The 15,486-nt window shown below is 41.6% G+C and overlaps 1 protein-coding gene across 2 annotated transcripts in view; it reads right to left on the bottom strand.

Moving 5' to 3' along the window:
* Positions 1–15,486, bottom strand: part of LOC140582249 (NLR family CARD domain-containing protein 3-like) — a 136,764-nt gene that overhangs the window by 16,713 nt on the left and 104,565 nt on the right. Inside the window, exons 3-10 of one of the 2 annotated variants that reach the window (XM_072706483.1) lie at positions 11,102–11,165; positions 7,845–8,073; positions 5,948–7,667; positions 5,294–5,467; positions 4,975–5,148; positions 2,408–2,581; positions 2,001–2,174; positions 1,697–1,743 (exon numbers count right to left, since the gene is read on the bottom strand). In XM_072706483.1, coding sequence (XP_072562584.1) covers positions 1,697–1,743; positions 2,001–2,174; positions 2,408–2,581; positions 4,975–5,148; positions 5,294–5,467; positions 5,948–7,667; positions 7,845–8,073; positions 11,102–11,165 — 2,756 coding nt within the window. The remainder of the gene's footprint in view (positions 1–1,696; positions 1,744–2,000; positions 2,175–2,407; positions 2,582–4,974; positions 5,149–5,293; positions 5,468–5,947; positions 7,668–7,844; positions 8,074–11,101; positions 11,166–15,486) is intronic. The other variant, XM_072706481.1, reaches the window with a different exon arrangement.

The raw sequence follows: 15,486 nt of genomic DNA, 5'->3' as shown, positions 1-15,486 counted from the left end.
GAGATTGCCGCTTCGTCCCTTCGTCTGCCCGCTGCTTGCTTCTCGCCTGCTAGCTCGCTCTTCGTTCGCTTTGCTTTTGGTTTTGGTTTGAATGGTCGTGTATGACTGTTTTGCTCTTGACTTCCGATTTTCGCTTCATCCCCTACTGTACCTTCGCCCTGGTTTTGGCTGCTTGCTTGGTTTTTGAACTTTCGCCTGTACTTCGATTTCGCCTCTCTGATCTCCCCTCTGGATACCTTTGCTTTGGCTGTGTGTTTCGTGTTCCACTAGGTGTATGTAAGGAGTGTTTGCTTTTTTGTTTCTTCGTCAACGTGGGGATTACTGATTGTTTGGGTAGGGAGATAGGTTTAGGCATTGTTGTTTCGTTTCACCCCTTTTGTGTTCACTTAGGTAGCTTAGCTTGTGGTTATACTCGGTAGATGTGTTTTTGTTTGTTTCTTTGGCCTTTGTCACTCCTGACGTTCGTTACACCTAGTGTTTGTACTGTGTTTGTGAAAAACTATTAAAAAAAACTAAAAAAAAACTCCCTTTGTGTCCCGTGTTCCCTTCTCCTAGCTCTGGTTGTCCTGTCCTTCCCAGTCCCTCCTTCCCTTTCACTTTGTTAGGCACCCTAGACTGGAGCCAACAGAACAAAACAGTGGTTCGTGAAATCTTATTAAAATTCATAAGAAGCCTTACATGATTGGTTGGCTCATTAATATTTATGAGAGTAGCACTATCTGATTGGTCAGTTAACATCGATATGTGTCGCCTGTTTTTTTCTGTCTAAGGCAGGGGTGCCCAAATCCAGTCCTGGGGGGGCGGAGCCCTGTGTAGCTTAGTTCTTTCCCTGTTCCACCATAAAAGATTCAGGTCAAGAGCTGTGTGGTAATTAGCACAAGGAGTTGAATCAGGTGTGTTAAATGAGGTGAAACCCAAAAATATGCAGGGCTCTGGCCCTCCAGGACTGGATTTGGGCAGCCCTGGTCTAAGGCATTCCCTGGCCAATCAGGAATATTCTCTCATGAATATTAATGAGTGTTCCAGAACCACCCTGTAAAAATGCAAATTCGCATCTCACACTGGAGGAGAGAGTCCGGTATCACTGCCTATGGATGCCATCTTAGGACAATACTAACGAATCTCACACAGGAAACACATACACTCACGGCATGTGCAAAAAGAACAAATGTAAAGGATTCTTTTTTTGTGAAAAAGAATATATTTTAACCATATTACGCTCCCACACAAACACAAAGATGATATGAGCAGTTATAAAGTATTTGTAAAAAATATTTTTTTTTACGTATAAATGAATGAATAGTGTTTTTGTGATGATTTTGATGTTTTGTTTTTCTCATTTGGATGTTGTCTAAAGTGACACACGCAGGAATTCACCTAAACACAAACATGGAAATCCATCTACATACACTGCAGAAAACACACTCAACACAACAACTGTGTGAATACAGCCTTTTTTATTATTTTTTTTTATTTTTACTTATACTAGAGCTTTTACCGTCCGTGCTGTGTATGTATGTTCTTACTTGTGTGTCATAATGTCAAACTATGTCAAATCGTATATTATATTGTATGTGAAGCGCTTTGTGACTTTTTGTCTGTGAAAGGTGCTATATAAATAAACTTTACTTACTTACTTACTTACCATAACATAGTATTGATGGTATTATTAATAAAAACATGCAAACACACTTACATTTCTGTAAGCCTGGTCTGGTCCTGCACTCTCCACTGTGGTCCACACTATAGGAGAAGCAGAATGACATAGTACTGCTGTATCCATTTATTTATTGGTGCCTCTTCTTCACATACATGCATAAGTATCTATAGCAGGGTTTCTCAACCCGGTCCTCGGGGACCACCAGACGGTCCATGTTTTTGCTCTCTCCCAATTCCCTGCCAATTGGGAGAGAGCAAAAACGTGGACCGTTTGGTGGTCCCCGAGGACTGGGTTGAGAAACCTTGATCTATAGCGTGTCAGACACACACTCTGTACTCACTTCAGCTTCTCCAGTATACAGCTGGGATCCTCCAGTACAGCAGAGAGCAGCTTCACTCCTAAGTCTCCTGGGTGATTGTAGCTCAGATCCAGCTCTCTCAGGTGTGAGGGGTTTGACCTCAGAGCTGAAGCCAGGGAAGAACAGCCTTCTTCTGTGACTCTACAGCCTGACAGCCTACAGAGAAAAAGAAAAAAACTCTCAGATAACTAAAATAATGTCATTATTACAAGTATGACTTTCAAGTAAATGTGAGTACTTTCATACAATGTGAGTTCTTTCAATATTTACAGTAAAAAGTGTGGAATACCCAGTAACATTGACCTTAGGACCCCCAGTTTAGGGTGGAATACCCAGTAATACTGAGTTCAGTATCTCCAGTTTACATTGTGGAATTCCCAGTAACTGACCTCAGTATCTCCAGTTTACAGTGGGAATCCCCCAGTTCAGCAGAGAGCATCTTCACTCCTGAATCCTGCAGGTCATTGTCACTCAGGTCCAGCTCTCTCAGGTGTGAGGAGTTTGATCTGAGAGCTGAAGCCAGCACCTCACAGCATTTATCTGTGAGTTCACACTGGTCCACCCTTAGGAAAATGAAACACTTATAAAACCACCTTTCGCATTGGTGCTCTGTATGTGAGCCATCACTGGCATCACAGAAGAGATTTTGTAAAACAATGAATTTATTGTACAGTATATAAAAAGCATATTTAAGTTCTAAACTTCAACATAACTGTCACTTTCCTTTGTCTATTAGCTCTGCTGAACAACACAAACCATGTGCTAAGAACGACTGGCTTCCTGCTTTACTGCTTAAATATTTCTAACATGGTTTACAGCTGATTAGTTTGTGGGATATAAGGAAGTAGGAGAAGAACAAAGAAGCTGTTTGTGTTTGTTTATTATGTTGCTGCTTAAGTGCATTATGGGTCATCCTGCCAAACTTCTTTTTGGGAAACACATTTTCTGTAGCAGGGTAATTATTGTTAACAAAAATACAATTGAAAGAATTAAAAAACATTTCCATAAAAAATACTATTTAACTAAAGTAATGGTATGTTTGTCTTTAATTGCCATGAATACCTGGAACAGCAGTGATCCATAAAAGTATAGCGTTAGATCAATGGGTAACAATTGAGGGAGGTTATCCATGACAGTAGGGTATTAGATCAGTGGGTAACACTTAAGAGAGGTTATCCATGACAGTATGGTATTAGATCAGTGGGTAACGCTTGAGGGAGGTTATCCACGACAGTATGGTGTTAGATCAGTGGGTAACGCTTGAGGGAGGTTATCCACGACAGTATGGTATTAGATCAGTGGGTAACGCTTGAGGGAGGTTATCCACGACAGTATGGTGTTAGATCAGTGGGTAATGCTTGAGGGAGGTTATCCACGACAGTATGGTATTAGATCAGTGGGTAACGCTTGAGGGAGGTTATCCACGGCAGTATGGTGTTAGATCAGTGGGTAACGCTTGAGGGAGGTTATCCACGACAATATGGTGTTAGATCAGTGGGTAACGCTTGAGGGAGGTTATCCACGGCAGTATGGTGTTAGATCAGTGGGTAACGCTTGAGGGAGGTTATCCACGGCAGTATGGTGTTAGATCAGTGGGTAACGCTTGTGGGAGGTTATCCACGACAGTATGGTGTTAGATCAGTGGATAACGCTTGAGGGAGGTTATCCACGGCAGTATGGTGTTAGATCAGTGGATAACGCTTGAGGGAGGTTATCCACGGCAGTATGGTGTTAGATCAGTGGGTAACGCTTGAGGGAGGTTATCCACGACAGTATGGTGTTAGATCAGTGGGTAACGCTTGAGGGAGGTTATCCACGGCAGTATGGTGTTAGATCAGTGGGTAACGCTTGAGGGAGGTTATCCACGGCAGTATGGTGTTAGATCAGTGGGTAACGCTTGAGGGAGGTTATCCACGGCAGTATGGTGTTAGATCAGTGGGTAACGCTTGAGGGAGGTTATCCACGGCAGTATGGTGTTAGATCAGTGGGTAACGCTTGAGGGAGGTTATCCACGACAATATGGTGTTAGATCAGTGGGTAACGCTTGAGGGAGGTTATCCACGGCAGTATGGTGTTAGATCAGTGGGTAACGCTTGTGGGAGGTTATCCACGACAGTATGGTGTTAGATCAGTGGATAACGCTTGAGGGAGGTTATCCACGGCAGTATGGTGTTAGATCAGTGGGTAACGCTTGAGGGAGGTTATCCACGACAGTATGGTGTTAGATCAGTGGGTAACGCTTGAGGGAGGTTATCCACGGCAGTATGGTGTTAGATCAGTGGGTAACGCTTGAGGGAGGTTATCCACGGCAGTATGGTGTTAGATCAGTGGGTAACGCTTGAGGGAGGTTATCCACGGCAGTATGGTGTTAGATCAGTGGGTAACGCTTGAGGGAGGTTATCCACGGCAGTATGGTGTTAGATCAGTGGGTTCTTCTTGGAGACCTTGGATGGGTAGCTGGAAGGCCTCCCCCCCCCCCCCGGGGACTTCATTGTTCTGCTTTGGCACCTTAATGCTCACATTGGTAGCGACAGTGAAACCTGGAGGGCTGTGACTGGGAGGAACAGCCTGGCCGATCTGAACCCGAGTGCTGCTCTGTTATTGGACTCCTGTGTGAACCACAGTCTGTCCATAGTGAACACCGTGTTCAGCATAAGGGTGTTTATAAGGCACCAGGCACCAGAGCACCCAGGCTAGAGCTCGATGGTCAACTATGTGATCATATCTTATGGCTGTGGCACTTTGTCACTTATAATATCCATTCTTAAATGTTTCATGTTCTTTTAATTATGTTTATTTTCTGATTTTTCTTGCACTTTTACTTTGTCTATTTTTACTTTATACAGTTTATTTTTTATATTTTCCGGAAAGCACTTTGAATGACCTTGGTGTATGAACATGTGCTAGACAAAGAAACTTGACTTGAACTGACATTAAATGTTCACTCTCTACTCACTTCAGCTTCTCCAGTTTACAGCTGGGATCCTCCAGTACAGCAGAGAGCAGCTTCACTCCTGAGTCTCCTGGGTGATTGTAGCTCAGATCCAGCTCTCTCAGGTGTGAGGGGTTTGACCTCAGAGCTGAAGCCAGGGAAGAACAGCCTTCTTCTGTGACTCTACAGCCTGACAGCCTGCAGAGAGATGGACAAAAACTCTCAGATAAATAAGATCACCTCACCAATACAAGTGTTACTTTTACGTAAATGTGACTACTTTCATACAAAGCGACTCCTTTCAATAATTAGTTAAAATTGTGGAATACCCAGTAATACTGACCTCAGTATCTCCGGTTTACAGTTTGAATCCCCCAGTCCAGCAGAGAGCAGCTTCACTCCTGAATCCTGTAGGTCATTGTCACTCAGGTCCAGCTCTCTCAGGGGTGAGGAGTTTGATCTGAGAGCTGAAGCCAGCACCTCACAGCATTTCTCTGTGAGATTACAGCTGTCCAACCTGGAAAAGAAAACATTTTAAGACACAACATACACATAGTTAATGGTACTCTGTATTATTAACGATGCATGTGAAAATTATATATGAATCTTCCCGTAATATATTCAGACCAATGAAACAGCTTCCACTGCAGTCATCAGCCATCGTTCTGCCAGGTTTCCTCAAAGTAAGGCTGGATATTGAACTTCGGTACTTTTGTGGTACCGACCAAAATGGTCTGATCCTACCCCAGATAAAGACCCCCTTTGTTTGTATAGCAGGTCAGAATGCACACTGGATGGTCATGGAAATGTCACTTTGTGTTTTACTACATCACTACCCTCAGTCATTATAAAATCTGGGTCCCAGATTGTCAAAAAAAAAAAAAAAATCCAGCCCAGGTATTAATCCACAAGGAGAAATCAAATGTATATTTTACATATTTTAAACAATGTTAATCTGTTACTGCCAGACAAGATACATTTTCACATCCTCACTTACAGAGCTGTCCTAGATGTCTTGACCACAGGCAGCAGCCTCCAATGCTCCTTATCTGATCTGATGAATTTCTTCAGATCAAACACATCCAGCTCCTCATCTGACATCAGTAACACAAAGGCCAGAGCTGAATACTGCGCAGGTGAGAGATCTTCTGCTGAAAGATGTCCTGAATTCAGGTATCTTTGTACTTCCTCTACTAGAGAATTGTCACCCAGCTCATTCAGACAGTGGAACAGGTTGATGGTCCTTTCTGGAGATAAATTCTCCTTTATTTTCTTCTTGATATATTGGGCTGTTTCTTTAATGTCATGTGAGCTGGTTCCTGTCTCTCCCAGTAGCCTTTGTAACAGAGTCTTACTGGAGTCTGTTGAGAGGCCCAGGAGGAAGCGGAGGTAGAGGTCCAAGTGTCCATTCTTGCTCTTTAATGCCTGATCCACTGAGGTCTTCAGCAGGTCAGCTGATGAGTTTGACAGAAACACATATAAAGCAGCGAGATACTCCTGGATGCTCAGATGCACAAAGCAGTACACCTTCTCCTGATACAACCCATATTCCTCCTTAAAGACTTCTGTACACACTCCTGAGTGAACTGAAGCTTCAGTGACATCAATGCCATTCTCTGTCAGATCTTGCTCATAAAATATGAGATTGCCTTTCTCAAGGTTGTCAAAAGCCAGTTTACCCAGTTTTAAAAGGAATTTCTTGCTGTTTTTCTTAAGCTTGGTTTCACAGCTTTTCAAGTACTTGTCATTTTTTAAACCTGACTGAAAGATCAGGAAGTGTGTGTACATTTCAGTCAGAGTCCTTGGAATTTCTCCCCTGTCAGTCTCACTAAAAAGCCTCGCAAGAACAGTGGCTGAAATCCAGCAGAACACAGGTATGTGGCACATGATGAAGAGGCTCCTTGATGATTTCACATGTGTGATAATCCTGCTGGCCAGGCTCTGATCTTTGAATCTCCTCCTGAAATACTCCTCCTTCTGGGCATCACCAAACCCTCGTATCTCTGTCACCCGGTGGATACACCCAGGCGGAATCTGATTGGCTGCTGCTGGTCGGGAGGTTATCCAGAGGAGAGCGGATCGGACCAGATTCCCCTTAATGAGGTTAGTCAACAGCACATCCAGTGACGTTTTCTTTGTTACATCAAACCAGCTCTCATTGTTCTGAAAATCTAGAGGAAGGCGACACTCATCCAGACCATCAAAGATGAACAAGACTTTGTACCTAAACAGCTCAGAGGATTCAACTGATTTGAGATCAGGGACAAAGCGGTGAAGCAGTTCAATCAGACTGTATTCATCCTTAATCAAATTCAGGTCCCGGAAAGGAAGAGCAAATATGAAGTGAACATCCTGGTTTGCTTTTCCATCCACCCAGTCGAGAATAAATTTCTGCACAGAGACTGTTTTCCCGATACCTGCCACCCCTTTAGTGAGTACAGTTCTGATAGGTGTCTCACGCCCACATAAGGGTTTAAATATATCATTGCACTTGACTGTAGTATCTTCTGTTCGCCTTTTCTTGGATGCTGTTTCAATCTGTCTCACTTCATGTTCATCATTGATTCCTCCAGTCCCACCTTCAGTTATGTAGAGTTCTGTGTAAATCTCACTGAGAAGTGTTGGCTGTCCTTCCTTAGCTTTCCCTTCAAATACACACTCAAATTTCTTCTTCAGGTTGCATTTGATTGTGCGCTGACATTGTAACAGAAGATGCCCTGAAATGAAATGAGAGGTAAATGCACAGACTTTTCAAAAAACACATTTTTTACTAATATGAGCAAAACTAAATCAAATTAAATTAAATGATAAACTGAAATGTAATACATGTTTTTTTCCATATACTGTTTTTCTGCGGCCAAACAAACACACAGAGAATGAGATTCAGCTCTTACTCTTCTCCAGTAGGTCAGCGAGATCATTTCGCTCCATGGCCCTCAGGATGTACAGTGTGATCTTCAGAGCTCCTTCTCTACCACAGGTCTTCTGCATCTGACCGTCACTGTCCTGGTCATTGTCCTCCTCCAGCTGAGGCTCAGAGCATTCTGGGTAATTCTGGTCTAGGTACCTCGTGATCTTCTTCAGCTCGTCCTTCAGGAACCTCACAGCATTTTTCTCTAATGACTAAAACACACCATCACAGTTAATTGTTGGCATTTGAACCAAACCTTTTCATAGTTTCATTTGTACTTGGAGGTTTGAATATCTTTTCTTTAACATGATTAGTTTCTTATTGTACAGCTAGAGCTGGGCGATAAATAGATTAATTCGAATTTACAGTTCAGGACGATGTGTTTTCATGAAAATCGATTTTATTACTCTTTTTTTACACACGAGTGCCAAAAGCGGAACTAATGCGACGCACCATTCTTCACGGGTAAATTAGCGCGGTGCACCCAAACACTGTAGCGGATTAACAAACAACATGGCAATGACAAGGGAAAAGCTGGCGCTTGTGCCCAAGAATGGTGTTGCTACATCTGTAATATGGAATTGGTTCGGTTTTGCGAGGTCGGACACGGACCAAACAAGTCCTCGTTGCAAAGACTTTAAAAACTGTTGCAACCAAAGGAAGCAGCGCGACTAATTTATTCCAGCATGTAAAGTAGAGGCACGCAGCAGAGTGGGAGAAGTGCCGCTCCCAGCGAAATGAAAATAGTCGCAGCACCAGCACAACAAACAGAGTTAAGCAAGCAACCGTCCCTGACACATTTTCGAACTGTGTGCCATATAAGAATCGGGCACGATGGAAGACGATAGCAAACGCTGTAACGATGTATAGTGCAAAAGACATGGTGCCCATACATACTGTGGAAAAGCTGGGATTCATTAACATGCTAAAAGTTTTAGACCCGAAGTACGTGCCTCATTTTTCTTAACGCTGGCAATTTTTCAAAAGCTTTCTTTTGCACTATGTCAAGCCCAATGGCATAAAGTATTTACTTAATACCAAGCTGACATGATAAAATTCAGGGTTCGTACGGGTGCTGGAAATCCTGGAAAATGCTTGATTTTTAATATAGTGTTTTCAAGGTTAGAAAAGTGCTTGGATTTTGGACAATGTGCTTGAACCTGCTTGAATTTGAAATTGCATTGCTTTCATAATAATTCGTTATCTTACGGAGTAGTTTTCCTTTTAGCTAAAAATGCATTTTGCACGTAACGAAAATAACTCCGCTCGAGTCCGCGCTTGTGGCTGTAGTGGTGTAATCGTGCATTCCATTTGCCTCGGGATCCGATTTTCGGATTCCGATATTACGTCACATCCGCTAAAAACTCGGGAAAACCGAGTCGGATATAGTAGCAATACCATGGATCCATATGGAAAAAGCAAGATTTTTTGCTTAGCCGGACAACTTGTCGGATTTAAGGTACCTCAGTTTAAATGGCCTTTATCTTCGTTCACTTACAATTAGCCCGAACTACCTTAAATCCGACAAATAATCCGACTAATCATGAAATCCAATTCTAGAACGGTTAATTGGTAGCCATTGTTACCAATATCACTTGATAACACATTACGCGCGGTGCTTCACGTATAAAACTCCGTAGCAACACGTCCACACATAAATTGGACGATTTATGGTGCGTTCCATTTGCCCTGGGAACTCGGATTCCGAGTTGGATTCCGAGTTTCGAAGCCGGAAGTGACGACATGCGCGCTCCCGTTTCTCGGAGATCCGAGAATGATCTCGGATAACGCAGAGGATCCCGAGTTCAGAATCGAAGATGGCTGCGCCCTTTATCAACAGAAGGGAAAGTTGTAGTTTTATCCTGTTTAAGCACTACTTCTCATTTCTGGCTCATTAAATCGGTCGCACACACTATACCGTCCAACTTATCTGTGGACGTGTTGCTACGGAGTTTTATACGTGAAGCACCGCGCGTAATGTGTTATCAAGTGATATGGCTAACAATGGCTACCAATTAACCGGTCTAGAATTGGATTTCATGATTAGTCGGATTATTTGTCGGATTTAAGGTAGTTCGGGCTAATTGTAAGTGAACGAAAATAAAGGCCATTTAAACTGAGGTACCTTAAATCCGACAAGTTGTCCGGCTAAGCAAAAAATCTTGCTTTTTCATATGGGTCGATGGTATTGCTACTTCTTTGGCAAATGGAACGTATCCGACTCGGTTTTTCCGAGTTTTTACCGGATGTGACGTAATCTCGGATTCCGAAAATCGGAATCCGAGGCAAATGGAATGCACGAATAGTGTGTGCGACCGATTTAATGAGCCACAAATGAGAAGTAGTGCTTAAACAGGATAAAGCTACAACTTTCCCTTCTGCTGATAAAGGGCGCAGCCATCTTCGATTCTGAACTCGGGATCCTCTGCGTTATCCGAGATATTTCTCGGATCTCCGAGAAATGGGAGCGCGCATGTCATCACTTCCGGCTTCGAAACTCGGAATCCGAGTTCCTAGGGCAAATGGAATGCACTATAACAGTCTAAAGGGCACTTCCTTGCCAATTTGTTATTGATCGTGTAATTCACGCGAAAGTATTCAACAATTTAAGTTGAAATGTCATATTGTGTTTTTTTTTTAATAGCACAATGGATTTAAATGTGAAAAAGTACATACAGCATATATAAACGTAATTTACCGCGGTTGTTAGGTGCTGGAAAAGCATAAAAATGCACCTTGAAAGTGCTTGAAAAGTGCTGGAATTTGAAGTTGGAAAAGGTGTAAGAACCCTGAAAATTGTGTGTGTTTTTCTATTATTATTACAATATTACTTATTACTTTTATTTATAAGTTTGAGGGCGTATTGTGTTGTTGCCAGTTTGAAAATAAGCTATAGAGAAAGCATTCTAAAAGTTTTTACAAGTTTCTAAAAGTGTTTACAATGGCGTGGTCTGCCATCTCACTCACAAGCATCTTTTATGGCTTGTCAGATTGCACTTTAACCCTAAAGTAAAAAAAAGCTAAATAAAGTTAAAACTTGTTTTGTACCATTTTTGTCATCTGTAGTTTGATTTTGAGTAGGGGAGGGGAAAATCAATTAAAATCGGAAATCGGATTTTTTGTGAAAAAATCTGATATTTTATTTTTAGGCCATATCGCCCAGCTCTATGTACAGCTGTATAAATTTTAAGCCAATTCACACAACACTTCAGAAAATATATATCAGCAATAAATACAAACCTTCAATATGGAAGATAAACCCGGTTTCTCCTGTAGATCTGAACTGCATCCTTCCATTTGGTCTCTGTGAATAAGGCAGAAATATAAAGACCTCAAATCATCTACACAAGTGTAACAGAAAGTCTGTAATGGTCCCATTAAAAGTGCTCTTGCTGCTGACACAGAATAACCTAGTGGTGTATTTTAATGTGTAAAGGTGTAAGATGTGGCTCAGTAGGCTAAGCCTGTGTTCCTGTAATCAGAAGGTTGCTGGTTCAAACCCAGCTTTAGCATGTCTGTGGGTCCTTAAGCAAGGCCCTTAACCCCCAACTCCCTGGGTGTCCCAACAAGTGGCTGCTCTTCATGGACAGCTGGCTCTACAAAGAGCAAGTTGTGGGATGTGTAAAAAAGAATTTCCCCACGGGGACAATAAAGGATCTATTATAAGATTTATTCATTAGGGTGGCTTCATAACAGCAGAAGAGAACCAGTAACATCCTGCTCCACCACACAGAGAAACACAGCAGGGAGGACAGACAGTTTGATATGTGGCCCTTTGTATTCAATGGCTTTCAGAGAGTTTAACTTGATTTCAAACAGATTTCAGCTTAATTAGCAGAGCTAACTAACAACATTTCATTCACCTTCCTCAGGCAGCAAACTGAGTAAATATCCTGAGAATTTATGATGGTCTCTGACAGGAAGCTCAATATCAACATTTTTACAAACAATAGACCTTAAAAAATACAAAAGTGTTTATTTTCTGTCCATGACTCAATTGTTGATGCACTGTAAAAATATTTCCTCCATTCATTTAAAAACTCTATCTAAATTAGAAAGAAATGCTGTACGTCTGGATCAACAAATAAAATCAAATTGGCACAACTAATATCAACTAATGCAGCCAACAACAGTTATGTGTGTAAAATTAACTACACAGTTATGGCTGCTAAATTAACTACACAGTTATGGCTGCTAAATTAACTACACAGTTATGCCAACACCATGTGTAATTGTCATACATAAACAACTATACTGGACAGACAACTAAATTGAGCAAATGATAAACTCAGTTTATCAGTTTATCATCAGACGGACGGACGGACAGCACAGAATTATTTTATTATATAAATACACCAGTATTTCTTACATCAAAAATTAAGTTCAGACAGACAGATAGACCTTTATTGTCACTATTACAGAAACAGTGAAAAAATAGTTCAGCAGCTCTCTGTTTAGCAGTATAAGTTAAAGTAATAAATAAGAAATAAGAACAACACACAAAAAGAAACAGCCGTCCTCTTACAGTGTGAGTGTCTGAGTACAATGTGTTTGAAATGTACAGGGATGCCGTGAAAATCCTCCTGAGCTTTTCAGCCACCCCTGTAACATAAGGGATGATAACACTCTTACGTTTGTTCTCTTCCCTGTCAGTTGTAGCCATGCTACACATTTCACACCAGGCAACACACTGAGACAGAAACTGGTCCACCCCAAAGACAAAACACCCAGACACAAACAGAGCAGCGTAGTATATGCAGTTCAGTGCAGTGAGGAATGTACAGATCTGTACACAGGAGAAACCAAACAGCAGCTCCATAAACGCATGGCACGGCACAGAAGAGCCAGCCAATCAGGACAAGACGCAGTAGTTCACCTACATCTGAAAGACAAGGGCCACTCCTTTGATGACCAGGACGTTAAGATTCTAAACCGGGAGGCTGACTGGTTCAAACGAGGTGTGAGAGAAGCAGTTTACTGCAAGAAAACGACCCTCGTTAAACAGAGGAGGTGGCCTTAGGCATAATTTATCACCCACTTACAATGCTGTTCTTTCAACTCCACCCAGACGGTTTCACAGTCATTCACACCCTGGCCCAGGTGGTCACAGTGACATACATGAAAGCCAGGGGACACAACAACCCACAGGTGACCATCGAGTATTAACGACTTGAGGGCTCCACAGGATTTATACACCTGCTACTCTAACCAGTCAGTCAGAATTGAGAAAGCCCTCTGGATTGAAGGGCGGAACGTCTTCAAGGAACTAAACAAGTCCAGTTGCCCTGAATAACCTTTCTTGGGATGAGGGGGGAGAAAAGGTAGCGTCCAGGGTGTGAGGAGTCTGTGATGATGTTACTGGCTCTGTTACTGGTGCAGTCTGCCAGTGTAAATATCCTTGAGGGGGGGTAGTGCTGTTTACATGCACTTTAAAAGTCTGGGTTTAGTCAGACTAACACAATAATTAGTTTTTCTTGGTTTGCCTGTAAACATACTGACAGAGATGATTCCTGTGTGATGTTTTGTTCATCTTCATCACACCTCAAATCATCACTTCATCATATCACACATCGACCAGCCCTACAATATACTACAGCCATTTTTCGGAATCAGTGCAAAATACCCCGTCTCGCACTGCGATGTCATAAGCCAGTGAAAAACCAACAGCTTGCAGTACCGCACTCTTGGTACTTTCTCGCAGTAAAATCACACCCACAAAACACTAAGCAATACATAGTTTCAGATGTTGAATTTATTGCCTTCCCTCCCTGCAACATATGCAATTGTTGAATAACACAACTGAAACAGAAGAAAAACAAACATTTAACAAAGTATCCATTTATGGAGTCCTGGTAATATTTGTGTTGCTCCAATCTTCTTGTAGACAACTTTGGAATAACGTCGATAACCCTAGAGTGGGTAATTTAACGTAAGGCTGGGAGATAAAATGATAACGATAATTAACTCAGTGGAGGAGCAGGTAAGTCAAAAGTAACCAGCCCAATAAGGGCAATGCAGCGAAATCCAAAATGAAAGTGCACAATAAAATTCAATCCATAAATCCACAGAGTAATAATCCACAGAGAATTCAGACACTCTAGGAAGGATCATGGTGGCGTTTTGTCAGCCCTGACTAAAATAACCTGGCCTGCTGCCAATCACACAGTTCGTAGGATGAACAACCTGTGCACAGCAAACGCACAGTGAGGTTTACTGGGTTAGCAGGGGCCACATGATACTGTTCTGGTAAAACAGGCGAGTCACGGGAGAGAAAAGCGCTGATTCAGAGGAAACTGCGGCGTCCGCATCAGCAGCCACGTGTTTTTAAAAAGGAGATATTGTGGATAAACCAGGTAAAAAGACATCAGTGGTGCTGTGATACTTTGGCGGTTTAAAGAAGCTTAAGACACAACAGACTGGTGCTGTGTTTGTAACTGTAAAACATGTGCCGACTAAAACTGGAAATACTACAAACTTATTTCACGCCTTGAAGCATCGTGATCCAGTGGGACATACAGAATGCAGGCGCTTACAGTCACAGACACCAGCAATCAGTGTCGCAACTTTCAGTCGCGTCTCATGTTGATTCAAAACAGGATACAATGTTTTATTTATCAATATGAAGCAGGTGGCAACCAAACCCACCCTCTGTGACAAGCAGCGAGGCCATCAGAGAAAAAACCCAGCAATACTGTACTATTGGCGTATCACTAGTGTTACACTATCAGCAATGTCAAACCCACCCCCTGTAACGAGCAGCGAGGCCAACAGAGAAAAAACCCCATCAATACCATACTGTCGGTATATCACTAGTGTTACACTATCAGCAATGTTAAACACACCCCATCTAAACTTCATGTGTAATAAACATGTTTTAAATGTTTTTTTTTTTTAGATATTGTTATTTTCAAATCCATATAAATGCAAATTTGATTAAAGAAGAATAGCAACAGGCTAAAATTAAATTTTAGACGCTGCTCACTGGTGAAAGAAAGTAATTGTTTGATTTTTTGGTAACACTTTATAAGTTCCGTAGTTAACAGGTAAATATGCAGGAAGTAAGCAGCAACAAAGGAGTAGCGCTTCATTAACACCTAAATTGGTACTATTAACTACTAAGGAGTTATGCTTAATTACTCAATAGGTAATAGTGAACTAATTATTATAGTAGTTCTCTATTACTTCATTAGGAACTATTGAGTATTGCTGGTCTCATTGGGAATTATGTACTAACTATGGATTATTTCTAATAACTACTAGTTCATTACTCATCAAATGAACAGTGCTTTTTTTTTTGGACTAACAGGAACTTACAGGCTACTGTTCTGAATAGTTTTTTTCCATTTTTTTCTCCTTTTGGAATAACAGGCTTCTTTCTTCCTACTTGTTTGTATGACATACAACTTATTCTACAAAATATTACTGCCTAAAATATGTATACAGTACCTACATTTTAATTATTTACCTCACTTCAGTCCGTGTGCCAGTGTTCTTCAAACTGTGCTTTGAAGTCCAACTGAAGGGATGGTCAAACAGAGACTCGTGTTTTGCCACATGATGTGCTCTACCACATATTGTTGATCTTTTCTAAACATTAAGAAATTAATGTATGCATTTTAAGAACA

This window comes from Paramormyrops kingsleyae, chromosome 24, assembly GCF_048594095.1.
Source record: "Paramormyrops kingsleyae isolate MSU_618 chromosome 24, PKINGS_0.4, whole genome shotgun sequence".
NCBI classification, from domain to species: domain Eukaryota; kingdom Metazoa; phylum Chordata; class Actinopteri; order Osteoglossiformes; family Mormyridae; genus Paramormyrops; species Paramormyrops kingsleyae.
Note: the sequence above shows the minus strand (reverse complement) of the source record. Positions and strands in the feature narration are given on the sequence as shown.